This window comes from Eumetopias jubatus, unplaced genomic scaffold (assembly GCF_037043125.1).
Source record: "Eumetopias jubatus isolate StellerSeaLion01/CBP00866 unplaced genomic scaffold, mEumJub1_p1.0 scaffold_1, whole genome shotgun sequence".
Lineage (NCBI taxonomy): Eukaryota > Metazoa > Chordata > Mammalia > Carnivora > Otariidae > Eumetopias > Eumetopias jubatus.
In genome coordinates, this window is record NW_028274807.1 from 96,033,075 (window position 1) to 96,060,089 (window position 27,015).

The 27,015-nt window shown below is 36.6% G+C and overlaps 1 protein-coding gene across 2 annotated transcripts in view; it reads right to left on the reverse strand.

The window, feature by feature from the left end:
- The window catches only part of SERPINI1 (serpin family I member 1), a 69,063-nt gene that overhangs the window by 14,616 nt on the left and 27,432 nt on the right, over window positions 1-27,015 (reverse strand). For both annotated transcript variants that reach the window (XM_028103021.2, XM_028103019.2), the window contains 5 exons: window positions 11,960-12,226; window positions 10,699-10,929; window positions 8,483-8,677; window positions 6,500-6,704; window positions 406-503 (listed from right to left, as the gene is read on the reverse strand). In XM_028103021.2, coding sequence (XP_027958822.1) covers window positions 406-503; window positions 6,500-6,704; window positions 8,483-8,677; window positions 10,699-10,929; window positions 11,960-12,209 — 979 coding nt within the window. In that variant the 5' untranslated portion in view covers window positions 12,210-12,226. The remainder of the gene's footprint in view (window positions 1-405; window positions 504-6,499; window positions 6,705-8,482; window positions 8,678-10,698; window positions 10,930-11,959; window positions 12,227-27,015) is intronic.

Here is a 27,015-nt window from a genome sequence, read left to right on the forward strand (position 1 = left end):
GCAGCAGGAAGGACAGCAGAGGGGAGGCTGCTTGCCAGGAGGCAGTGGGCAGGGGCTGCTTCTGAAGGAGGAAGGGGAGGAGGTATGAAGATGTATGGCATTTTCCCTTTTTTGGTAACTGTGCCTGGTTGCAAGTAGCCCATTGGTTAAGTAGGGCCTATGGATACTTTGAGGTGGGCCACCTGATGCGCCTGTCCACATTCAGCCAGGTGGTCACTGTGGGCCCTTTTGCCTTGATCAAGTTTTTATTAGTCAAGCCTGTTGCCTGAAAGCGGCCTCTATATCCCCCCCCCCCCACCCCGCACAATTTCGACTCTTAAATCTTTAAGTTGCTTGAGAACATCATCATTTTTAAAATCTTTCATGAAATATAACATTTTTTTAAAATTGATGTTTATTTCCTACCAGACAAAGCTGTCAAATTTGCATTTTTGATGAAAACTTCAGTTATTCCAAGAGCCTTCAAAACATCTTTTAAATCAATTTCCTGTTCCACTGTGAACCTGGAGAACACACGGGGGAAAAGCATTTAGTTACGGCATTTTAAAAGTTTTTAGTTACAGCATCCCGTTACCTGGGACAAGAATAAAGTGTTGGCTATGTTGATTTTAATGGTAAATTATACTAAAACTGGCTTTTGACTGCAAGTGGTATTCGATGTGCTTATAAAAAGAGGAGATAGCAAAAAGAATAATGTATCAGAATAATATTAAATTATTAAGTAGGAAAACTATTTGATGTGGATGCAAAACTGTAATATATAGGGTGAAATAAGTGTTTTGAGGTCAAGGATGTCAAACCTGTAAATGAGTTGCCTTCAAAATCGTGTGACCTAGTAATAGATTGGATTTTTTAAGCTGTCAATGTCTAATCAAACATTTATCCAAGGCATTTCATTCTTTTCTTAGTGTCCTTACTCAACTCCCTGTGGAAAGGGAGAGCCAATGCTGTATCCAATTGCTGTATAATGGATACATCTTACATTTCAACTCCATACACTCAGAGAAAGGAAACATAAAAGCTATTGTGTTAACAATATATATCTTCCTGGTTATTGTAACCTGCAGAACCTAAGCCTGTTTCCTTGGTACCATCACAAAAAAGATGTTCATCAACAAAAGTGAATTAAAGATTGCATCTTAAATGCTGTACACTTTTACAATTATATTAGAGATTCTTTTTTAAGCAAAAGAATAACAAATTTGTATTTTTGTTCTAATGGGCTTTATGAATTATACATAAATGTGCATCACATTTGCAAGAAGAAATAAAGCTTTACTTAAAACTGAAATGAAAATAAGTACAGTGGTCATGAGCAGAATATTAATCTTAAAAAATGGTTTCCGCAGAGAGCCTCATTGGTCCTAATATAGAGTCTTTCCCAAACCAGTGAATTGTATCACCCCATCTTTCTAGCGAAAAAATATGGAGTAAACATGGCTGCATTAACACACAAATGCAGTTTTTTTAAAGCAAAGGTTATTACTTTTTTATAAAAAGTGAGAACAACTAGAAGTAAATGTTTCCATGTTTCCTTTTTTTCCTCTGATGTTGCTTCTTGATCAATAAAGATCATAAGTGTAAGTTTTTAGGCAATGGGCTGTATTCTTAAAAAAGCTAAGTTTGTGACAGTCACAAAACATTCCATTAGCATCATTTCTGATGTCTGGTTTTAAGAAGAACGGCAAGGGAATTGTTGCTATAAACAAGACTCAGACATCAAGAGGAATAGTCAGGGGAAAATAGTTTTAGCAGGTTCATGTTTATGGAAAATATGACAAATAGAAAACTAAATGTATAGCAAACATATTAAACCAAGTCCTGAATTTTATCTGTATCCTACACTTTTACTTGGACTTAGCAGTTTCTTTTGTTTTCTACAAAAAGCAGATGTCGTTTGTGAAAGTAGACAAGGGGGATGAGTAGGGAAGTATGGAATGTCTCAAAGAATACATTCAATGCCTTGATTAAGGTGTTTTGCGTGTGTGCTTTACATTTATTATTGATTGATTGATTGATTGACCTAACAAAAACTATTCCAAGACTATAACAGATTAATTTAAATATCCCTAAAATCCTTGGAGGGCAGTATTATTATTATCCTCAGTTAATAGAAGAAGAAACCAAGGAAGAGAAAGATGAGATAACTTGACCGAAGTCATATGGCTAATAAATGGCAGAGCAGGGGCATGGATCCAGGTCGTATTCTGTATGTCCTGATCCACCTAAAATAGGAAAGTGAAGGGAGAGATCAGTAGAAGATTCTTTGTATTTCTTAAGAGCAACCTGGTTTGTTTCACATTTCTGAGGTTTGCTGTTTCAGGTGAGGATGGTAATTTAGCCAGATTGAATTTGGGCAAGTTCTGGATGGCATGTAGAACGTGACATTAATAATACCTGCCACATGGTATTGTTGAGGGGATTAAATAAGGTTTCTAGAAGTCTTTTTTTTTTTAAGATTTTATTTATTTATTTGACTGAGAGAGAGAGAGTGGCAGGAAAGGGAGGAACAGGCTGGAAACAGGCTCCCTGCTGAGCAGAGAGCCTGATGTGGGTCTTGATCTAAGGACCCTGGGATCATGACCTGAGCAGAAGGCAGACACTTAACCCACTGAGCCACCCAGGGAGCCCTCTAGAAGTCTTTAAAAAAAAAAAGATTTTATTTTTAAGTAATCTCTACATCCAACATGGGGTTCAAACTCACAACCATGAGATCAAGAGTTGCAAGCTCCATTAACTGAGCCATCCAGGTGCCCCAAAGGTTCCTAGAAGTCTTAGGATGGTGCCACTATGTAGGAGGCATGTAATAAAGGGCAGATTGTATTGATAACACTCACAATATTGCAGTTATGTATAACATTCACGTTATTATAGATGTTAAGGTGTTTTATATTTGCGTTTTAGTAGTGGTGGAGTAATTTGATTAAATAGCTGTTCATCTCTGCTGCTTTAGCTGTAAATTAGTCAAATACAGTATCTTTTTTTATTTCAATATCTGTAGTATCTGGCATAGGACAATACACATAGGTTGAAGTGAAAAAAATCTAGGTGACCAAACCAAAAAAAAAAAAAAAAGAAAAAGAAAAAGGAAAGAGAGAGAGTGTTTGTTCAAAGTTGAAGATAGGATGTGAGCAATTTCCACTTATCCATTTCCTGTCTTTGTTTCCTTATCAAATTATGGGAAATAGCTATTATCCATTTACTTTTTCCTCTTAATATAAACGAATATGCATATAAATAATCATTATCATCTCCCATATCTGAGGGCTCACTATATCCCAGACACTATACAAATCTTTTTACATATGGTATTTCATTTAATCATCCCTATGATAATGTCACAGAATCCTGTGAGATTATGTATTGTTACCTCTATTCTACAGAAGAACAAACTGAAGTTCAGACAAGCTAAGCAACTTGCCCTAGTCACACAGCTAGCGAGTGGTAGAATGAGGATATGAGCTAAGGTCTGTCTGACCGCAAAGTGCCCCACCACTAACTACAATTCTAACAATGGCTATTTAAAAACAATCAAACAAACTATAGGTAGATTTTACATTTCGCCCACTGAATTTAAAAATAAAAAGCCACAACACTGCTTTTTTAAACCCAAAAGGCAAGCCTATTTTAACAATGTAATCGTGCATTTGCAACTTTCTGTCTGAGTAAGTTGAAGAGGTATGTTGAGGGCAGAAGCATCAGAGACTCAGGTGTGGAGAGCAAGTGTTAGAAAAGTATAAATATATTTTATATATAAGGAGATTTATTCAACTTGTAAGCAATTAAGAAACTAATCAAGACACCTTCTGTAGAAAAACCTAATAAAAAGCACTCATGTTAAAGAACAAAATCAGATGGCTTATGTATTAGTTTTCTTTTATAAACATGAAACTAAAGTGCTTTATTTCTAAGACAATCATTTCAAAATAACAGGATGGTCTCTGCTTACAAAATAGAAAACCACTTTATATCCGTTGATTTCTAGCACTCTGATCACAAATGACAAATCTGAGACTACAAAAGTCAGAGTGGAAAGATACGGCAGCCAGGTACCTCCGCATTCCAACTATTAAGATATTTGACTTTCAGAGGTACAGATCTGTGATTCAACAGTCTTGCACAATTCACAGCGCTCATATGTTAAGAAAAAAAAAAAAGAAGAAGATAGCAGGAGGGGAAGAATGAAGGGGAGTAAATCGGAGGGGGAGACGAACCATGAGAGACGATGGACTCTGAAAAACAAACTGAGGGTTCTAGAGGGGAGGGAGGTGGGGGATGGGTTAGCCTGGTGATGGGTGTTAAAGAGGGCACATTCTGCATGGAGCACTGGGTGTTATGCACAAACAATGAATCATGGAACACTACATCAAAAACTAATGATGTAATGTATGGTGATTAACATGACAATAAAAAATTTAAAGAAAAAAATTTGATTTTCATTTTAAAACAATCTTCTTGCAACTTATACAACGAAGAGGGTAATGTTCATCAGAACAAGGTTTTTAAAAATCCTTACTGGAAGAAAAGTGTATACAAAGCTACCCATAGATTAACATAAGGTGAATACTAGGACTTAAAATGTACCCTGAAAATAAATAATAATAGTGATAATAGATAATAACTATATGATGCTTACTCTGTGCTAGGCATTATTCTAAAGTGTTTTTTAGATATCTTACATATATTTTTTATCTATATTAGCCAAACTGTTTTTGCTACCATGAATAAATTGGAAGAACATCTGGTAATCTCATTTAAATCTTAGAAATGTATGACTGTGCATTAACTTTTAGTATTTCACTGGATTTATGATATCATATAGGTATAGCAATTTTACCCTCTCCTGAATAGAGTTTTGTATTTTGGATAAAAATACAATTTCAATTCACGTAGGACTTATTGTTCAGGGTGAACACTAATAAAAATACAAAAGTAGTTGCCCCTTCTCCCCCCGTCAACATATCCTATACCTTTTAAGAAAGGCATTTAAAACCTATATGCATAAAATCTAATATAATAGAAAGTAAAAGTACCTGTGGAGCAGGACAAGAATGTGGTCAAATTACAGAAATGCAAAGTTGCTGTTTCAGAGTAATAGCTCCATGCGAATAAATCTATACAAACATTTTAAGACAGACACTTGAGTAAACCTAGGAAATGGCTATTAAAACATTTTTACCCTTGCTAAAATGAGGTCACAAACATCATTACCCTCATTGGACATTTAGGGGATCCTAATACTGTAAAATGGAAGGGGTAGATCATTTCCTATTGATCATTACCTACACATAAGTATTTGAAAACAGTCAATTTCTTAAAAAAGGAAACCAGATTTGTGGTATCTAGCTACTTGGCCTTGCTCTCTGCATTAACCAGGCAGAGGGAGAGTTCATAGAACTTCTGGAGAAATGGATATGTGGTAATTAACTGTGCCTAGTTTAGTATCAGGCATTAATATGAGCAAGCAAGATAAACTATTTCATAATTGAAGAGGATCTCTTAGAAAATGAAAATTTAATTTTCTTCTGCTGCCACGTTCAATTTCTCAGTGGACAGGACCTGGAGGCCACATTTTCTAGTGAATGTGGTTGAATTAGAATATGTGCTACTTGTTAAGCATTCATTTAGGATTCTGTTAAAATACCCCTAAATAACTTTGCATCCTCACAAAATTGAAGCATTTGGACATGCTGCACTTAATTCATGGAATTTAATAAGGGAAGCATTAACACTGTACTGAATTTCTCATTTTATCAAAAAGAATTTTTTTAAAAATATACAGAGAAGTACACAGTATCAATATCAGGCAAAGAAACATGAGAAGAGCATTTTAGGCCAAGGCAAAACATGCATAGAGACCCAGAGGCAGGCAAAACCATGCTATCTGTGTGTAGCCTAGCAACAAGCACATGGATAGTACATGCTGCAAAGTGTTTGTTGTGGTGAGTGGCCAGAGGCAGGGTTGAGAAGAACATCGCCCTGCATAGATTTTATTATTTAATCCACAGGGAGAATTGTAAGCTTTTTCCTGCTTATTTATGGTTGCATCTTGGCACCGAGTACAGTAACTTGCTTACACTTCTTCCAACAATGTGGGAGATTATTTCCTCTCCAGCTATAATCAACTTTAAATATTAATGAAATACAGAAGACTGCCAATGCAAATGACATTCAGAGACGATCTATTGAGAAATCTTCTAAAATGAAGCTAAGAATATTGACTAGGATCTGAAACTAGGTCTTGGTAAATAGTACTGAGTGAATCGATAAGTGAGCTTGTGTCTCTGGGCAGGACCTCATGAGTACAAAAGACTACTTTAAAAAAGGAGAAGGTAGAGAAGGAGAGGAGGGAAGGGGAGGAAACAGGAAGGGGAGTACGGGGAAGAGAGTAGCTAAGACTTAAAATTCAAAGGAAGTGGCCAGAGTTTTCCTGAGTCGGAACCTACATTGAAATCTCTTCCTCCGTGCTATCAGAAGGAGTCCCACAGGAGCCTCTTACCTGGGCAGGTACACTTCCACTTTTTGTTTCTTCACAGAGTTTGCCCATTCTTCAATCAGCTGTGCTTTGACCAATGGCTCCAGAGTGGCCAGTGGAACTTCCTGTCTGGACAATGCCAGCATCATACTTATCTCCTCTCCCTCATAGGGTATTTCTAGGACTTGGTAGATACCACCAGCTTCATTGGAGCCATCACTAAATTCTCCTAAAACAAAAAGAAAGATGATAAAAGGCCCAAATTCAAGCTCAAATAAAAGGTTTGTTATAACTCTCTTCCAAAATAGTATATAGAATATAAGAAATTCAGGGCGCCTAGGTGGCTCAGTTGGTTAAGTGACTGCCTTCGGCTCAGGTCATGATCCTGGAGTCCCAGGATCGAGTCCCACATCGAGATTCCTGCTCAGCAGAGTGTCTGCTTCTCCCTCTGACCTTCTTCCCTCTCATGCTCTCTATCTCTCATTCTCTCTCTCTCAAATAAATAAATAAAATCTTTAATAAAAAAAGAATATAAGAAATTCAGGAATCTGAGGAAAAAGGTTTTTTTTTGTTGTTGTTGTTGTTTTTTAAAGGTCCTGAAATCAAGTGAATCTTCAGTCCTAAAGAATTTATTTTATTTTAGAATCCCCAGAATTATATCACAATTGTTATAATATGTTCTCTAGACTTACTTTTTATTTTTAAATGAGAGACTTCAAATGAATATATCATTAAAGAATATCTTTAGAAACAATGGTAAGTCCTGGTTAGAAAAATAAAGCCCTAGATCCAAGTAGATGTAATTCATATTTGCCAATACCCACCTGATTTCTAAGAAGGGGAAAATTGACTATGTAATACCTGGGACTTTATCATTACCACAGATGAAAGATTTAGGCCAAGATAGCATAGTCAAAATGAAATCTATTACATTCTACAGCAGTTATCCACAGTAACTGTGGTGCTTAAGACCTCCAAATTAGGTAATGAGGTTAGTAAGGTAATGGGCTTTGTGTTCTAATAATTTAGCTAAATTCACCAGCCTTCCATAAAAAAAATAAAGAAGTCTTTAAAAAAATGATCCTGCTGCTACCTCAAAATTTCCCCATTTTCAAAAAGAAAATGTAATGCTTTTGTTGTGAGTATTTTCCTATAACTGATCTAGGTCCTTTAGACCATTAAACATTTTGGTTCTCAAATATAGCGTGTAAGAATACAGTCCATTGTAGTGTGTAAGAAGGATTAACACTCTAAACTTCTGAAAAGTCCAGTGAAATATCTTTGAAAATAATGCCAAAGATATCGAGTTGTATCACAAATCATAGACTTTCAATAAATGAAACTATGAATGATTATGTCTAACCATACATACACAGTTTGAAAGCAAAATTTTATTTATTTATTTATTTATTTAAAGATTTTATTTATTTGAGATAGAGAGAGAGTCAGAGAGAGGGAGAGAGAGCACAAGCAGAGGGAGCTACAGGCAGAAGGAGAAGCAGGCTCCCAGCTGAGCAAGGAGCCCAATGCGGGACTCAGTCCCAGGACCCTGGGATCATGACCTGAGCCAAAGGCAGACACTTAACTGACTGAGCCACCCAGGCATCCCTGAAAGCAAAATTCTAAAGAAATGCTTGTAATTTAAAAAGTGGTAAGGAATCCAAGCAAGAGCAAAGTGGAACATATAGGTCACTGACAACCACCCCAAAGCCAATGGCTTTTTGGAGTAACTCAGAATATTCTTATACAAGGTCAGGTGTTTGCCCATGAATAAAGCCACTCTGCAGGTGTAATCAACTTTATAATTTTAAGAAGTATATTAGAAAACTGTCAATGCATATAATGTTCACTCAAGATCTAATTAGAGGCCTTTGAAAATGGAGCCAAGGAAATTGAATTGTAGCCCAAACAAGATTGACAAGATATTTGAGTAATAAATACTTCATGTTCTTTCTTAAAAATTTATTATACTGCAAGAAGAGAGAAATAAAAGCCAGAATGTCTTACCATAATAAAATTCCCCTTGTTGATACATCATTGGAATTTGGACTTCACTTTCATCATCTTTAGTGAAGGAAAAGGTTCTAGTATTTTCAGGTCTAAATTGTGACTTCCAGTTCCCCTTGAAATAGATAGCATTGATGAGGGCCAAATGAGTGCTAGCATCAAAATCCCTTGGGGATACCAGATCCTTCAACAGACCTATTCAGGAAAAAATGAATAGATGAAAATTTATATTAAATTTGAAGGTGAATGGGGACCAAAAAATTATCAAACTACCATCTGATAGAGTAATCCAGAAAACTGTATACCACTACCAAATTTACAATAAAAATTAAAAGTATCTTGCTTTCAAAGGAAAAATGTTATACACACACACACACACACACACAATTACAGATTGTAAACACACCTACCTGCAATAACACTGGTAGGATCTTGATACTTGCAGAAACTATAGAACCAAGTACAACAGAATCTCAGGCTTTACTACTTTCTAGTTGTAACGATGTATGTACAACTCTTAACACAGAGTAAGCATTCAATAATCATTACTGAGTTTATTCTTGAACAATGTACATGATTAAAATGTCAACCAATTCAGAAATTTCCCCATAAAGTGGATATCTTTCCACTAAATGTAACAACTGCATTCAACTAGGTGAAAACAGATGAGTGAAAGCCAATTGAACTAGTGATGCCTTATTATCTATCATTTGAAATATTCCTTTACAAATCTATTCTCAAAGATATTGGGTCTTTGTTGATAGCTAAAAATGTTTAAAAAGATTTTCAAAATAGCTTGTAATCATTCAGTCTATTCAAAGTGGATTGTTATTCTTGACTTATTCTTTGAATGTTAAAATACAAACATAAGTTTATTTTATCCTACGTTTTAATGTCATAGTTGAAAAAGATAGGACCAAAATTTGTATTCTCTCATTCTATTAATGAGAGAATTTGTAGTTGAAAAAGATAGGACCAAAATTTGTATTCTCTCATTTTATTTAGGTGCTTACAAAGGTGCCTCAGAATTTTTGGGATTATAAGACATAGGGCATGTGGTGAGGTTTTTTTGTTATTGTTCCAAAATAAAATATATTAGATTGACATTATTTGGGGAGTTTTGACAATATGAATTAATTTAATGAACATCTGCAATCTACTTTCAATTTGGCTTCATTTTTTAAACTCTAATTTCAATATTTTGATGGTAAAGTTAGACAGTAAAATGGTAAAATATGAAATATTTGGAAAGTTTAAATACATTTTTAAAGAATAGATGAAACAAATTTTATTTATTTTTTAAAGATTTTATTTTTTTATTTTTTTACACCCAATGTGGGGCTCAAACTCATTACCCTGAGATCAAGCATCACATGCTCCACCAACCAAGCCAGTCAAGTTTAGAAATAAATTTTAAAATAAATGTTCAGATTAGAAATAAATTTTAAATTAGATTAGAAATAAATTTTAAAATAAACGTATCTCTTTCTAATTCTCCACTTATTTGGGCTTAAAATGGGCTGCTCTTTTTTTAAGAAATCCTATACAATTTTTTGGTTACCAATCAAGTTCTGTCGTTTAGAATCCCAACTTTGAGGGTGCCTGCCTGGGTAGTTCAGATGGTTAAGATGGTTAAGCATCTGCCTTCAGCTCATGTCATGATCTCCAGGTCCTGGAATTGAGCCCACGTCAGGCTCCCCACTCAGCGGGGAGTCTGTGTCTCCCTTTCCCTCTGCCACTCCCCCTACTCGTGCTCTCTCTGTCTCGCAAATGAATAAATAAAATCTTTAAAAAAAATAAAAGCCCAACTCTGATTTTTAACTCTCTCTTATATTCTATTTTAAGTATATTTTTAAGAGGCCCACCAACTGCCATCCTAATTGGTATCTAACTTCTTAAACAAGTCATCTCAAGCAAAATTCCATACAGTAGTTAAGATTACAATGCAGAGGAAAACCATGATTGGAGAGACAGATTTCAGACTGATTTATCATAGTGCCTAAATTCTTCACATGCCAAAAGATTTAAGTCCTTTCAAAAATATTTATTCATAAGCAATGCCTCTAAAAAGACTGTAATCTATACAAAATAATTATTAGATACTCAACTAAATGCTAACATTCAAAAATTCAACTGGATTGAAGAGAAAATAATTTCAGAAGTAGAAGAGAGTTAAAACTAAGCTACTAGAGAAAGAAAGGAACCAAATGACATACTATTTGTGTTATTCTCCACCCACTTATTGATATGGTTGGCCACAGCTATATTTTGACTGAAGTCCACATGATTTACTTCTGCTTTAAAGTATTTTTTCAGCATTTGCAAAAATTCCTCATTGACATGAAATCCATTTTGCACAAAGAGGGAATTGGCAATTTTCATCACATACTGGCTCTCTTTAGCAGTTACCATGTTAGAAAAATCCTTCAAGAAGGAAAATTCGTCACCTGAAAAATGACAAACAATAAGTTTATTAATGGAACAAACACAGTGAATGATCACGGGGATTGGAAAAGCACTAAAAAACAGCAAGGAAGATTGATGAGACAGGGGCCCAAGGGAAGAGCACTAGTTTATTCCCCATATCGACATGACTAAGAGGTTCCAATATTTGTGCCATTTCTAGATCTTCAAATTAACTTTGAGTATTATGAACTGGTATTATTTTTCATTTTAATTGATGTCTTGGTAGAATCTATAGAGATTTTTTTGGTTGTCTCCTTTCAAAGTACTTAGGTTATTCTTATTAAATTGGTCTTCATTTTATAATTAATAGGAATAAGAATTAAGCTTAATTACCTAATTTAAAAATCAAAATATTCCTTGAAATTTTACTTTCATTGGACTTTTTTGCCTTATAACTAGAAACATGCCTTAGAAATCATCGAGTTCTTAACTTTTTAATGAGTTGATTCTCATGTATATTGAAAACATTAAAATAGAAATCATACACCATGTCAAAATGATTACAAAAACCTTTTGGCTAAAAACTTTCCCCAATACATAACATTTTCATAATAATAAAACATTTCAAAAAAAATTCTTGGATGCTACTTAAAAAATGAAGATACAATTGGTTTTAAGCAAAAATTTCTGATATTCCTAGAGAATCATGTTGCTTTTCTTCACAGCAGTTATCACAGTTGTAAATTTTCATTTATGTGATAATTAATTGATACATGCATCTCCCTCTAGACTGGAAACTCAGTAAGAACCATGTTTGATTTATTTGTCACAGTGAGGTTTATTTAAATAATAATAACAAAATCTATAATTTCCTTAGATTAATTCAGCTAAGGATACAGCAAGGAGTTAATACCTTCCTTGGGTTTCCTGATGTTTCTCCTAACCATACCATCTCAATGAGATCACTTTCTCATGTTGTGTGAATATTGCTACCTGTGGCCTAAGACAACATAACTGAGTTGAAAAGTTAAAGCCAAACCACCTTGAAAAATTAAACCTAAGCACACTCACCATTTTTCAGGCTGTCATATCCCATTGAATGACGGATTTCTTTTAGGGTAGACCCCTGGGCCCCAAGTTCCATCATTCCCATAGCAAAGGTAACACTCAATGGAGAGAAAAGAATATTTTCATCTTCTCCAGTGGCTCGAAGATGGTTATACATATTCACTGACAACTCAGCAATGGTCTCATCAGGGAAAGTGGCCCCTAAAGCCAGACTTTGCAGAACCAGCAAAGAGAAGAGTACAAGGAAAGCCATGTTGGGAGAGCTCAAGCCTGAAAAACAATAATTTCCCCATATTAATTATTAATTATCTCTGAGAATGGAGTGAAAGGCAAAAAATAAAATAAAAACAAGAATTATTTCTTGCAAAGTTGTAAAGCAAACCAAGTTTCTAAACATTTACAGTGTTAATATCTCCTAACAAAAGCCCCTTTAAAGGATATGTTGGGAGATACTATTTTTAAAAAGGCAGTTAATAGTCAAGTGAACAAATAACATTGCTAAATTGTTAGGATATTTCCAGGAACAAGGTAGCCCTGGTCCCCACCTTCATGGGGGTTAAGAGTATGTATAGCTACATATATAATGGAAAATTTAGACCATGTTTGGTGAGGCGAATGTATCAATTTTTCATATCTTCACCATATGTATTTTGGTCATGATTTTAAAACAATTTACTCTAGCTTACACTAAACTACATGGGTCCAGGAAAACTATAATGGAACACAAAAGATATTTACAGGGTTTAAGATGAACTGGTGAAGTCAGGCATTTGAAAATGTCATTCTACTCATTCACTATAATTTATAAAATTAATGCAACATGCAACTGGGTTGCCAACTGGCAGGAAAAGATCAGACACACACCTGCCACTGGCCCTAGATTATTCAGCCCAGGCTGCAGAACCCACAGGAAGTGGTAACCTAGAGAAGAAGCAGGTTCAGCACTTCCTTGTGCTCTTTTCCCTTCCACAGTGGCTACCTATGAGGCTGTTATTCCCAGTGGTGATCTCTGGGCAGGGTGGGGCCTTCTACCACCCTGTCCTTTTATATTCAGGCTGATACTACCATTTCAGCTTATACCAGAACACGATGCTTCTATTTCAATGAATATTTCTAAATACCAGGCTTATCTTGTTCTTGAACCATTTTCTCTTTGGAAAAGAAAGTGTCAGTGCCAGACATCTCTGGTTAATATTTCTTCCTCCTGGCACACCGGTGTTCCAGAAGCCCTGTCTCCCCACAAACAGCACACACTGACCAGCACACAGCTGGGACAGAATTTCCTTTTTCCTTGTATTCTCCCTCTTTGTCACTGCAGGCATCTAAAAGCTGAACTGCCTAGTCAGACAATTAAGTAGCTTACTTGTTCATGACCTTCAAGAAAAAAAAAAACCATCATGAAAACAACATGTAAAGTGATACTGAGCAAACACATTTGGAAAATTGTATTTCAACGAGCATGGAGCATTAACAATCCCCTTTCCTCAGTTAACAGAAGGCATACACATTTTACTTAAGAGCAAGGTGTTTCTGACAGGGGTTTGAGTCAGAATGTCCTTCTCCTTCCTGTAGCATTTTTCATTCCAACTTCGGGAGAGCTGCCTATTAGTTTGCAAGCCCTTCACATTTTAGGGTTCAGTTTTAGGGATCAGTTTTGTTTTGTTTTGTTTTGTCTGAGAAACTCCAAGCACTGCTGTCATCCCTCTGCTTTTGTATTAAAGTTTAGATCATTTTCCTTTGTTTAGGAAGGTAAGGCTCAGCCTGTATGTACATACGGACTCTCACAACCCCTGCTGTGGGAGACCCTGCTGTGGGAAACCCCGCTGTGGGAGACGGGGGGGGGGTGGGGGGGGGTGGGGGGGGTGTTGGCTGCCTGTGGGAGATCAAGTGCACCGCTGCAGAGCAGTGTCTGTGGTGGGACTGAAGCCCGGGGCAGAGAACACAGCTGCCCTGCCAGCTGGGCGGACTTGGGCCATCAATGCAAGGCTGCCCTGGAATTCACCCCCCTCCCGCCCCCACTTCTGTACTCCACAGGACTCCAGGAAAAGGTGGAAGCAAAATAGGGGAACTTTCTCAATCTCTAGATTCAGATGGAAATTTAGCAGGTACCCTTCTAATTTGAAAGAGACCTTAAGATATATCCAGTATTTAATACTTAGGATATAACACTGGTTACTAGAACTCAGAAATCCAAGTCAGACTCAAAGGCCCATGCTCTTAATCATGACACTATACTGCTATCTGACATAACCTACAAAGACCCAAAGCTGGGCCTCATTACTTTCGTTTAATGTTATCTAGTAGAAGACCATGAAGTTAAAGTCACTATATGGTAGTGGTATCTGTCATTCAGTAACATGGCTATTTGGAAACCATTGCTTTCAACATGAGTATCAAATTTTAGGTGAACAAAAAGATTTCATTCATATAAAACAAAAACCAACCTATTGCCAACCAACAAGCATTCTAGAAAAACAAGGCCAAGTCCATCGTATTCATCAGCATTTTTATTTACAAATGAATGTGCCATGATATAAATAAGCTAACACATAATGTATGACCTTTGGCAAATCACATGCCTTCTCTCAGTCTTAGCTTCCTCATTCATGAGATGAAGATGCCAATTTCTACGCCACACAATTTTTTGAAAGATTTTATTCATTTATTTGAGAGAGCGAGAGAGCACAAATAGGGGAGCATCAGAGGGAGAGGGAGAAGCAGGCTCCCCGCTGAGCAGGGAGCCCAACTCCACACAGTTATTGAAGATGTAAATGAAATAGTGTATGTTTGAAGCACTTGTTTTAAGCTACAAGTGTACTAATAAAAAACATTATCATTAGAGAATATGTTTCCTAGGTTTATATATTTGCTAAGTCAAGGAAGAGGCTCTAGAGCCAAAATGAGTATTTTATTTTTCCTGTTGGCTCATCTAATGTAGCACTATTAAATGCCATTCATTCAGCCAAGATTGAAAGAGGTACCAGGAAGATACCCAAATGTATAAGCACGGGATCTTGTCCTCAAGAAACTCACAGCATTGTACAAGAACATGTAATCTATTATAGTGGTTCTTCTCTTTTTTAAGAAAAGAGATTCTTTTAAGAATCAGGAGAAGGGTAAACAGTCTCTTCAGAAAATGCATGCATGTGGCTAACAGAACATTACTTTCATTGGCCAAGATATTTACTGGCCTCAGGTTAAGAACCCCCTGGTCTGTAGCAGATGGTCCAGATGCAGAAAGAAGCAGTGTTTGGTGGACCTGCAGCTTATTGGGGGAAAGCAATTTCAAAACCACTAATGTATCTTCAGGCTTCTGGCAGACTCCCGGAAAAAACATCCGTATGTCTGTGAGAAAGGGCTCTTCCCAGGGTAGTGGGCAGCAGGCCACGATCTACATGCTCTGCTGGGGAATTAGAAGCAGTATGGCTCTGAATGGGGGAGCGAGTTATATCAGGAAACTCTTTAGTCAAGATTTAAAGAACTCTGTTCTGGAAGCACACATTTTATCTATAGTTAAGTGATCTTTCCTTCTTTTAAAGGCAAAATGTCCAGTGTGCAAGAAAAAAACATGGCTTCTGCCAGACTGGCCCTGCCTTTCTGATCTACCTATCCCACCCCTAGCCCCTAGCTCCTTCACCTCTGCTGCCTCTGATTACCCCTTCTGAGGACTTTTTCTGGGGAGAAGGGAAGCTTCCCCTTCTTCTACCTTCTAAGTGGGGAGTGTTCTCCGGGGATCTATTCCTGGCCCTCTTCTCTTCCGTGAACTGTTCTTCTCGTGCCTGCTGGTGAACTTCTCTCAAAACATAGATACTTCAACTATTATCCCTGTGCATAGTATTCCCCAGGAAGTAAAATTCTAGCTCTGGCTTTCTTTTCATCTTAATTCCTGATGTGCATTGCAAATTGTTTTGGGAGTGTTTTAGTCTTTGACTCTTGTCAGCACTTCAAATTCAAGGTGACTCAAACTGGGCTCCTTGTCTTATCAATCAAGCCCATTCTTTTTTTTTTTTAAATATCAGAGTCCTTTGACTCCTGTCCATGTCCCTTTCCCTTGTGTTCGATGTGCTGTCAACACTTATTCCATACTGTGTTCTGGACACTTCTTCTATCCATTATCCGATAACCATTCCCATAGACATTGTGGCAGTTCTTCTTAATGCATTCTCAAGGGCTCCACCAATGACTTCCATCCATTCTCTGAAGCCCAGGGTATTGCCCTCCTCAATCCAATGGATGCATAGTTTCTGGATGAATTGTTTTGTATTACTGTTATGAACAGGTATTCCTATATTTACAAAACCTCACAATCTTCCTCATGCCTATAGAGTAAAGCCCCAAATCTTTAGTCTCACTTTACCGTGATCCAACATGTTTCTACCCACTACTCCCCTTCAGGGATCCTCCAGTGCAAGCCAGACTCCTTTTTGCAATACATATCCCAGAATTTCTGTCTCCTGTTGCTGGCTTGTGTAGTTCTCTTTCTGGAACTACTTCAACCTGGTTCCATATGTTCAAATCCTAACCACGCCTCAAGGTTCTGCTCCACTTCCATTTCCTTCATGAATACCCTCCTGGTTCTTCAGTTACAACAGCAATTTCCCCCTCCTCTGAAATGTTGGCACATTTTATCTCTACCTCTCCAACAGCACATACCACTGCTTCCTTCTATTACGGATAATTCTGTACACGAGTCAGCTGGTTTCCTCGGCTTTTGAAGACACAGAAGTGCATTCCTCTTTGTCTATCTTAAAATAATCAGAATAAGCACTTAATACATTACATATCGTAGTTACCAAATATTTGTTGAATGAATGTAGCTCGAGATGTACAGGCTCATGCATTGGAAGGAATAGCAAGAGTAGCTGCTGCTCCTCAATTCTCGAAGCTAATTTAATCTTAGTCCACAAGTAGTGGCTCATTTCCATTTTTTATTCCCTTTGATAAAGTGTTTCCTTATTGAGTCTGAGACCATCTTTCCAGTCTGACAAAGTGGTACTGTCACCAATGCTGGCCTAATGGCAATGCCTGGACATGGGATGCATTAACAAACAAGTGCACCACCTCGAAAAATCACAAAAGGTGCTACCCAAATGTTACTGTATTAACATTAGTCAACAAAATGCCAGGACCCCACCATTAATCATAATAATCAACACATTCTAAAATGAATTACTCTCACATGGAGCATTACTTTGTGGATTCATTATTTTCAAGCTACTGAATAAAATGCCTTTACAGAAAAACAAGGGGCTACAGGACCAGAATAGTAGTAGATTGTGCTGTTGTGCTAGAAAAGGCAGAAGTAGTTGAGCTATGAATAAATTGCCATTAACTCTTGCATCTCTCCTTTACATGGTAGGATAGGTTTTGGGCATGTGTATGTGCGTATCCTGCTTTGGCAAACACTTCATTCAAACAGGCCAGGGAACTAAATCTTATAATTGAGGTGTGAGTGATCACAGAGTGGAAAGCTGGCACAATAAGGAAGATGTTTAAAAAAAGCTTTCTTAGTAGTTAATCTTATTTATAGAAAGATTGATATTCATAAATGCAACTTGTTGCTTTTTTTTGGATAGTCCAATTATTTGAAATGTAAAAAAGATGGTTTCATAATTGTGAGCTAAGTAAAAAAGGAAGGTATTCTTTAGAAGGTGAAAAAAAAGTGGCTGAGGAAGATCCTTTCTCAAACAACAACAACAACAAAACAGCCATACAAAATAAGGAAAAAAATGCCTAAAGCAAAGAACACTATCTTGAATCACTCTGGTGTATTAATTCTCAGATTTTTGCATGTAGTTATTTTTTTAATTGAGGGAACCAATATAAGGTTGCTAAATTTTTATTTTATTAAGTAAATACATTGGAATGGGGGCAAGTTTAACAAAAAGAATGCCTCTTACATTCACATAAAAAATGAACATTTCATCATGAAAAGAAGACAGTTCTTCAAAGTGGATATGTTTGAATTCATGGTTTCACTACTTTTTCTTTTTTCTCCCCCCCACCCCACCCCCCCATGGGTTGGCACTGAGTGTTTACAAGCCACTTCTCTAAGTTTGGTTAGTACCAGTTCACTTGGTGAAATTTGGAACAAGCTGGTCTCCAGATGTTTGTTCTCTGATTTACTAAGAGAAAGGGTTGATCTAGATCAGCAGCAGTGAAGCTGGAAAATTTGTCAAAGAATTTGTCACACACAAAAAAGGAGTCATGACCAGGATGCCCGGGTGGCTCAGTCAGTTAAGTGTCTGCTTTCGGCTCAGGTCATGATCCCAGGGTCCTGGGATGGAGCCCCACATCAGGCTTTTTGCTCAGTGGGGAGCCTGCTTCTCCCTCTGCCCCTCCCCCTGCTCATGCTCTCTCACTCTCTCAAATAAATAAATAAAATCTTTAAAGAAAAAAAAAAAAGGAGTCATGACCTTGTGAAACAACCTGTATTTTAGCAAGCTGTAATTTAGCATAGTTCCTCAACTGCAACATGTGTAGTGTACCTCCCCACCCCCAATTTTAACTTTTCAGAAATTAGAATAAATCTTATGATCAAAGTCCAAAGAAACCAGTCAATCCTCAGAGATGCAGCTGTGCCACTGTGATCATTTCCTGTGTAAGCGTCATAGCCTGGATAAGTGTAAACTTTAGGCTACTTGTTTATCCTTGTTTCCTCAGTCGACTTATTTTCATTGGTGCTGCCTCCCACAGTCAAATTTTTGCTTAAACTTGGACCCAGAATTGTCCTCGATAGCACTGTATTGTATGGCAGCACTGAAAAGAAAAAGGGCTATGGACCCAGCGAACAAAGGGGAGGATGTAAGTTTACTGTAAGTGATGCAACATTTATCACTTGAGAAATGAACCAACTGATTTTCTTGTAACACAACAACTGAGTATTTTACAAAGGATCCCCGAATATAAGATCCATGTATGTATATGAATTTGTGCAAGGAGATATATCTCTTGTCCTTGGGATATATACAAAACAACTGTCTGTTGGATGCCAAGCAACACAATTAGAGGCAGATGAATTTGCCAAATCTCTCAATATGAATCATAGTGCTTTCAAAGTGAGGAAAGGTGAATGATCAATGCATGCTTTGTGAAGAACTATTGCTCAGGTGCTAGGCTGTCAATAGCTTCCTGATAACTTTCAAATTAGCTGTATAAATGTGTGGAGGGGTGTGCAGGTGGAGTAGTCAAATAATCAAATGGAAATGGAGAGAATACACCAGTAGTCTTTGAAATGCCTTAAGATTATATTTTCAATCACAAAGGTGCTAAAAGTTTTGATCAGAAAATGCATTATGAAAAGTATCATGTCATGTGCTAATAAACAATGGCCAGAAGTGATTCAGAAGGATGAAAAGAAGGCTCAGACTTAAAATCTTAGTTATTAAGGGCATAATAAGCTAGCATATAAATAAAGATACTCCATTGTGCTATATTTTAAAAAGAACTGTACATTTTTCTCCTTAAAATGTTCTTTCTCCCTAAAAAGAAGATGCTACGTAAATTGAGATGTATTTTAAAACCAAGAGACCAGAATCAAGGAGATAAAGGAGTGAAGGAGGTTTAATTCTGTAATCACGATATCTATGAAATTATGATTCGTCCATCTTTTCCTCTTTCTTTTGCTTCTCCCCCCAGCTATCTAGCTCACTGTGATTCTTTCCATACTCTCTTACACTTTGCAAAAAAACACATCTTTATGTTCTTTTTCCTGTTCTGTTGAATCAAGCAAAAAGGAAAGTTTATCAGGTATCTCTTAAACAAGGAGTAAATGGCCAGGTAAATCAAAGGGACAGAACTATGGAGAGAATAAGTTACAGATATATAATTTACCAGAAAGAATTACGAAAGACTTGAAAATGCCCCAAGATGATTACTGGGTGTCTTCAATGAAACATAACCTAGAACATAACCTTCCGGGGTATCTGACTATGAGTTTTGGGCCCTTCGTTGTCTTTGAACAACTTCATAGTTCTCTAAGTTGAAGATAATTGAGAGTGATGCAAATGATTCTTCTATATAAATGCACAGTGTACATGTATGATTGAATGCAATTGATTATTGCCCTGTGGATATTGCCCAGTTCTGCATCTGTTAAGCAAATGTGTTTCAGTATTCCTCATGAGTTTATATATTCATCTGCTTTTTGGATTCTTTAATGAATTGGTTGTAACAGCTTACTGATTATATCATTAGTTAATGAGCTAAATAAAATCTTTGATATCTGTTCATTTTATATTTGTTTGAGAGTCAAGATTATAACCTTTTAAAAATAATTATCCTTTAACTAATTTTAAAAATCCTTAGAGTTAGAAATTTTTCTTTCAAAATGTTTTCTTTCAAAAAATGTTTATTTTCATGGGATAATCCGATAATTATCTGTAAGTGATGCAACTGTAAAAAAGGAAGGTTTCTTAATATTCCAGTCTTTTGGAATATTAGTCTTTTCTTAATCACTGAACTTTCCTTAATTGTTGATTGAATTAGTACTATACCACTGGTGCCCCACAATGATTTAGTAGAACTCTGTGGCTTGGAACTACTGATCACATAGCAGCTAGCACCGAGCTGGCGGTGCTAGAGGTCTAAAATTCTTGGGTATTTTGCATGCATCCAAGAGGAAGATTAGGCCTGGAAGAGACTATGGTGGTCTGCTCGTTTAGGGACTAAACAGTCCTGGAAATGTTGAGAAACAACCAAGGGAAGATGTGCTAAAATGTCCCAGAATTTTTAAAGTGCTTTGGTAAATATAAATATATTAAGTCTGAATTCCTCAGCAACAAGAGGGAGGCTAATTGGAATGAAGATGGACCGTGACTCACAACAGTTCCTTTCTTTGCTGATACCCAAGGCTTCCAAGGAGCTTTGGTGATTTTTTGGCACCAAACATCCTCTAACTAGTAGGAGATAAGGGTTATAAACTTTCAAGAACATTTCACAACAAAGATAAACTCTTGGGAAATTGTTTGACTTAATAAATAGATGATGAATAAGTAAGTCTCTAGTCAAACATTTTCCCATGTTAGGCTGTAACAAATTTCTAAAATCAAAAACCAAAATACTCAATTATTCTGTGTCCTTTAAAAAGTTAGAAAAATGCAGTCCAACAGAACTTTCTGCAATGACATAAATATTACATATGTGTACTTGTCCAATAAGGTAGCCATTTGCCACTTGTGGCTATTGGGTATTTGTAGTGTGGCCAATACAACTGAAAAACAAGTATTTTATTTTATTTAATTTTAATTAATTTCAATAGCCATATATGGCTCGTGGTTACCATATTTGACCATGCAGAGTTAGAAGTAGGCCAAATAGATCTACTCTTCATAACATTGGTTCTTGACCAAATACAAGTGTTCAAAACAAAAACAGAAAAAACCATAGGTTCTTGACCTAATACAAGTGTTTAAAATGAAAACAGAAAAATTAGTAGCATGAACTCTATAAAACATGTCTCCTTACATAAGATGTTTTATTTATAAACATACTCCTTTTCTTCAAGAGATCTCAATTGATAAAGAGGCTCCATTTGGAATTCCTAAGGCTTTTGATTAAAGCAGGTGACTACGGGGAAAATAAAGGCGATGCCAACAAGCATCAGTGAGCTGGCAGATCCCAGCCCTCCTGGAAACGTGACTTGGGCTTTTCCATAAAGTGGTAATGAATAATTCTGTTTGGCACAAGCAGAGAGCTTTTGTCCTTGCCAATGAATGACTTCCTTTGGAGTACTGTCAAGAGAGCTAAACAAGTGATACACAAGCCTCAAGGCAAGATTCTGGGAGTAGTTTCAGAGAGATGGGTTAAAAAGTCATCATCAGTCAAGGTCATGTGTGGCTCAAGGCCATTTTGGAAGAAGCCAGGCATTAATGGTCTTAGCTTACCCATTAATGCTTTAAGAAATCCCTGCTGATTGCTCTTACCCTAGCTGTTTAAGAGGCTGCAGAATGTTTCTGCTGGAAACACCTTGACCAGACCCTCATTTTATAGGTGAGGAAACTGAGTCATCTGTACTGAACAACTCTTTGTACACAAAAGATGTTTAATGAGCTACTATAGATGCTAAAAAATATATAAACTTTAAATGTGAACACAATACCTAGATTAATTCACTCACTCATTCATTCATTCAATAACTACTTCTTTTTTTTTAAAGATTTTATTTATTTTATTTGAGAGAGAGAATGAGAGAGAGAGAGCACATGAGAGGGGGGAGGGTCAGAGGGAGATGCAGACTCCCTGCTGAGCAGGGAGCCCGATGCAGGACTCGATCCTGGGACTCCGGGATCATGACCTGAGCCGAAGGCAGTTGCTTAACCAACTGAGCCATCCAGGCGCCCAATAACTACTTATTCTTGACAACTAACTACATACCAGGTCCTGTACTAGGTGCTAGGGATGCAGAGGATAACAGGATGATGCAAGAGATATGCTTTTGTGCTATTTTCCTTCATGTATTACGTATATATATTCTTTAAAGAGATCTCCGGCTTTTTATTCAGAGCTTTAAAAGTATTGGAATTTCTAATTTCTCAATATTAAAATATTGCTTGTGTAATAAAGTTTTTAAAAGCTGGCTATGTCCCTGAAAATCTGAAAGTACTTGGATATAAGGTTGCTTCTCAATTACTTTGTTAATGGAGGGAGTATTAGCCTAACTTACCCTCCAATCATTCGCTAATGCTTGAGTATATCCTGAAGGGCTGGGAAAGGAGGTAAAATATCCAGAGAAATTATTTTAAAAAACTCTCACAGAAAGACTTTCAGAGCGTTCAAAGCCAGTTTTAACCTGTCCTGATAATGCACAGTCAGAACTGTAAATACAGTATGGTAATGTGATGACACCCTAACAAAGGACAGTAGTAGTTAGGGCTGTTGGCCATATGCACCAAAATAGCCCAGATACAAGGCATTTATTTTTGTATTAAATTATATTTGGGTTATATTTATAGTGTTTCTTGTCTTTCTTTTTTGAATGCTCCGTCCCTCTGCACTGTCTTAGCTTTAAGAGCGCTCACAGCTGTTGTTATTTTTCTCTTTTAGCTTTAACCTCTTGCTTTATTTTATAAGATTCTGTGTGAGGGTTTGAGGACATCCCTAAACTCTCCTGAGGTGAAATGTGTAGTTTCACTTTGCCTCAGTGTCTGTTGAGACCACAAAAAGCTATTTTCTTAACTTGGCTAATAACTCTAATATTCCCAAGACCCAAGTGTTCTTTTAGTAAAATGGTGTAGGCTCATGGGTTTCTTTTTCTTTTTCTCTTCTTCTTTTTTTTTAAAAGATTTTATTTCTTTGAGACAGAGAGAGAGTGAGAGAGCATGAGCAGTGGAAGGGGTATAGGGAGAAGCAGACTCGCCCCTGAGAGCAGAGCCCAGCATGGGGCTCCAAGCCAGGTCCCTGGAATCATGACCTGAGCCAAAGGCAGATGCTTAACCGGCCGACCCACCCAGGTGCCCCTAGACTCAGGTTTCTGACACCAAGATGATTATATAATTATTATATATATTAACATTAGGCTGAATTTTGTGAAATTGCCATTTTTATAATTCAAAGTGGTCAAATATTGGCATGTTCATATGCTTCAACCATTTAGTGAGAATTTACTGTGCATCAGGCTGAAGATTAGAATTTTTGTATGCTGTTTTGCTACCTTTTATTTAATACAGTTATTTCAGTGTTTTGAAAAGGCATCATATCTCACATTTTTAAAATGAGTACTAGTTTAGAAATCTGGAAAAATTTATTATGATTTTCTTAGAATTCTTTTCACTTTGTGCTGGAAATGCTAGAAACTGATGGAGAGAACTCTCTGACACAAAACACCAACCTAATTTCGGTGGCTCTTTCTTTAAAAGAAAAAAACAAAAAAATACTTGTGGCTTACTTACTGTACCCTGGGGAAATTAAGTTACCTACATTATTTTTTAGACAGTCTTTTGCAGGACTACTATGGGGAAAATGAAAGTGAGAAAGAATGTGTCAAAAAATAATTTTACTGCTTTGTTTTTTAATACTCCTATAAACAAAAAATACAAAATTACCTTGATATTGACTAATGTATTAATGTTACCTGAAAATATCCACCTGTTAAGTCTATTTATAAACCTGCCACACACATTGTAATAGGGGAATTTCTAAAAAAAATTTGGTTTCCTCTTCCTGTTCATCACTGTCAGTGTCTGAAAAGGCAACTTGTAATTTTTATTGCAGAGTGTGGGCAAACAGGTAAAACATTAAGTGGATATAAAAAGGCTCCATGAAAGTATTCTGGTTACATTTCTCTGTAATTTTCAGAACCACATTTACAATATAGTAACAGCGTTAGAAAGTGTGTAGAAAGATGAATTAAGGAAACAAGTCAGTATTAACGTCAGATAGGAAAAAAAAAAAAAGAGAGAAAGAAAAGGAAACTTGGGGAGATGGTGTACTTCTCCAAAAAGCAGTTTCAAGCAATCTAACTAATAATCAACCCCTCTCATTTTCAGAGATCTGGAGAGACCTGGATATAATTATTTTCTTCTGAACCTCTTCTAAGTTTAACAATCCTCACTGACAGGAAATTGTCCCTTATCAAGCTCCTTACACAGCAGCGGGAGGCTTTTCCCATCATTGGGTGGGTAAAATGGGAGGGATATTTTATGGATCTTATGTTGAGCACTAGCGCTCTCTACCCTGGCACCCCGTGAGAGTGTGTTGCTCTCCTTAGTTAACCACTGAAAGATCGCAGAAGCCTCATGGTAAAATGCAGGCAAGGATGTGGGCTTTTCACTTGGGGGGCCGCTTCTTACATGTCTTAAGCATTATTGAAAGTCAAAGCTAGGTGTGTCAGAGAAATTTCAGAGAATATTTTTAGGACTCCAAGATATGTGTCAGGGTCCTTCTTGCAAATGACTTGTCTATAAGTAAATTAGAATAAAATGAAATAGTTCTCTCAAGTTGGCTTTTTTAAAAATACATACAGATAATTGGCCCTGCAGAGAATGACTGAATGATGGGCATCAGGTTGATACGAGCCTCATAGATTTTACATTGAAACACATCTATAGATCTGTCTTTTAAATATACAGTTATAGTTTCCAGTAAAAAAAGCAATGAGAGTCAAAGCTCAACTTGAGTTAAGCTCAAGAGAGGCTACCCAAATAGGATAGGATATGCTGTTATTATTTTCTCATTTCTGGTACTGCTTGAGAGTCTACATGTGAGAGTCTGGGAGCTTGAAGACTAGGGAATTGTTAATAAAATTCAAGAATATGCTAGGAATATCTAAATTTCAAAATGAAAAGAGAAATTCTTCCTATAAAATAGCTCCTCTTACCTCAGTTTTCTCTCCAGAGACCAATTAATTCAGGGACTTCTAGAGCTAAAATCATATAATGAACTAATCATTTATACATAATAACAAGTTATTGTTAATCCTCATAACAAGCTGAAAGGTAACCCCATTTTGCAGATTAAGAAACTGAAACTTAGTGAGTTTAAGAAATGTTACCATGTTCACACAGCTTACTAAGGAGTAAAAAGGGGATCTGAGCTTTTATCTGAGGGCTTCAAATCCCATGCGACTTTTTTTAAAGATTTTATTTATTTATTTGAGAGAGAGAGAGAGAGAGAGAGAGAGCAGTGGGAGGGGCAGAGGGGGAGGGAGAAGGACAAGCAGACTCTGCCCTGAGTCAGAGCTAAATGTGGGTCTTGATCTTGGGATCCTGAGATCACGGCCTGGGTGGAAATCAAAAGTCGATTGCTTATACAACTGAGCCACCCAGGCACCGCCCCCCCATGCTATTTTTACTATGACTTGCTGTCCTAGTTGGATGGGATTTAGAGGTCACTTGATACGCTTCTCATACTGAATGCAGGAATTCCCTTCACCAGGCTGACTCTGCTCAAATTCCTTGTGTGTATGTCAGTTTTGTGTTTGTGTGTGTATGTGTATGTGGGACATCTCAGTATTTGACTGGCTCCCATGCTGGCAAGAGAGCTCATAATGTTTAGATGAAATCTCACTCCCTTTAACGTATTGACCTTACATTTGCCAAATAATACTACAACAGGCTTTAAATAAAATATATTAATTAGGATCTTAACTTGCTATATAGTACATTACAATACTTCAACTTTTTTAATAAAAAAAAAGCTAAATTGGTAAAACATTCACAGACAACAAAATTCAAAAGTTATGAAAAGGCCTATAGTGAAGACCTCTATCTCCTATCCCCTAGTTAGCCAATTTCTCTTGGTGGAGCCAACCAATGTTATCATCCAGAGATATCTTATGTATATACAGTATATATAGTTCCCCTTTTCTTTCTTCTAGAAATAATAACATAATATACATCCTATACACGCTGTTTTGCAGCCTCATTTTTTTCATGTAGCAACATATCTTGAAAACTATTTGCTATCACACACAAAGAGCTTCCTCATTTTATTTTATTTATTTATATTTTTAGCAGCTTCACAGCATTTTACTGTATGGATACACCGTAATTTACGCAATTAGTCTCCTACCAATGGGAATTTAGATTATTGCAATCTTTTGCTATTACAAATAATGAGGTAATGACTAATTTCAGAAATATATCATTTCACAGATGTGCAATTATCTCTGCAGGATAAGTTCCTCGAAGTTAAATTGCTAGGTCAAAAGGCACAAGTACATACTTGTAATTTTGATAAATATTGCCTAACTGCCCTCCATTGAAGTTGCCGCATTAAAAACCCTAGGAATATACTTAGAAAGAAATAAGGAAGAAGTATACAAAAGAAAAATTGAAATGCTGTTAAAAAATAGACACAAAAAGAGACTAGAATGCTTCATCTTTTATGGAACACTCTTTCTAAAATAAGGACAGATGAACAAGTTAAACAACACCATAGTGTTATAGTGAGCAAGATCCAGGCCATGGGAAACTCCACAGTACAACTGATTCAGTTTCAACAAATACATGCAGGAATAAAGGGCAGTGAGAGCTGGGGAAGCAGGAAGCCAGTGGCTTCAAAGAGACTTGAGAGACATATCAATAGATTTCAATGCCTGGCCTTTATTTGATGCTGGTTGA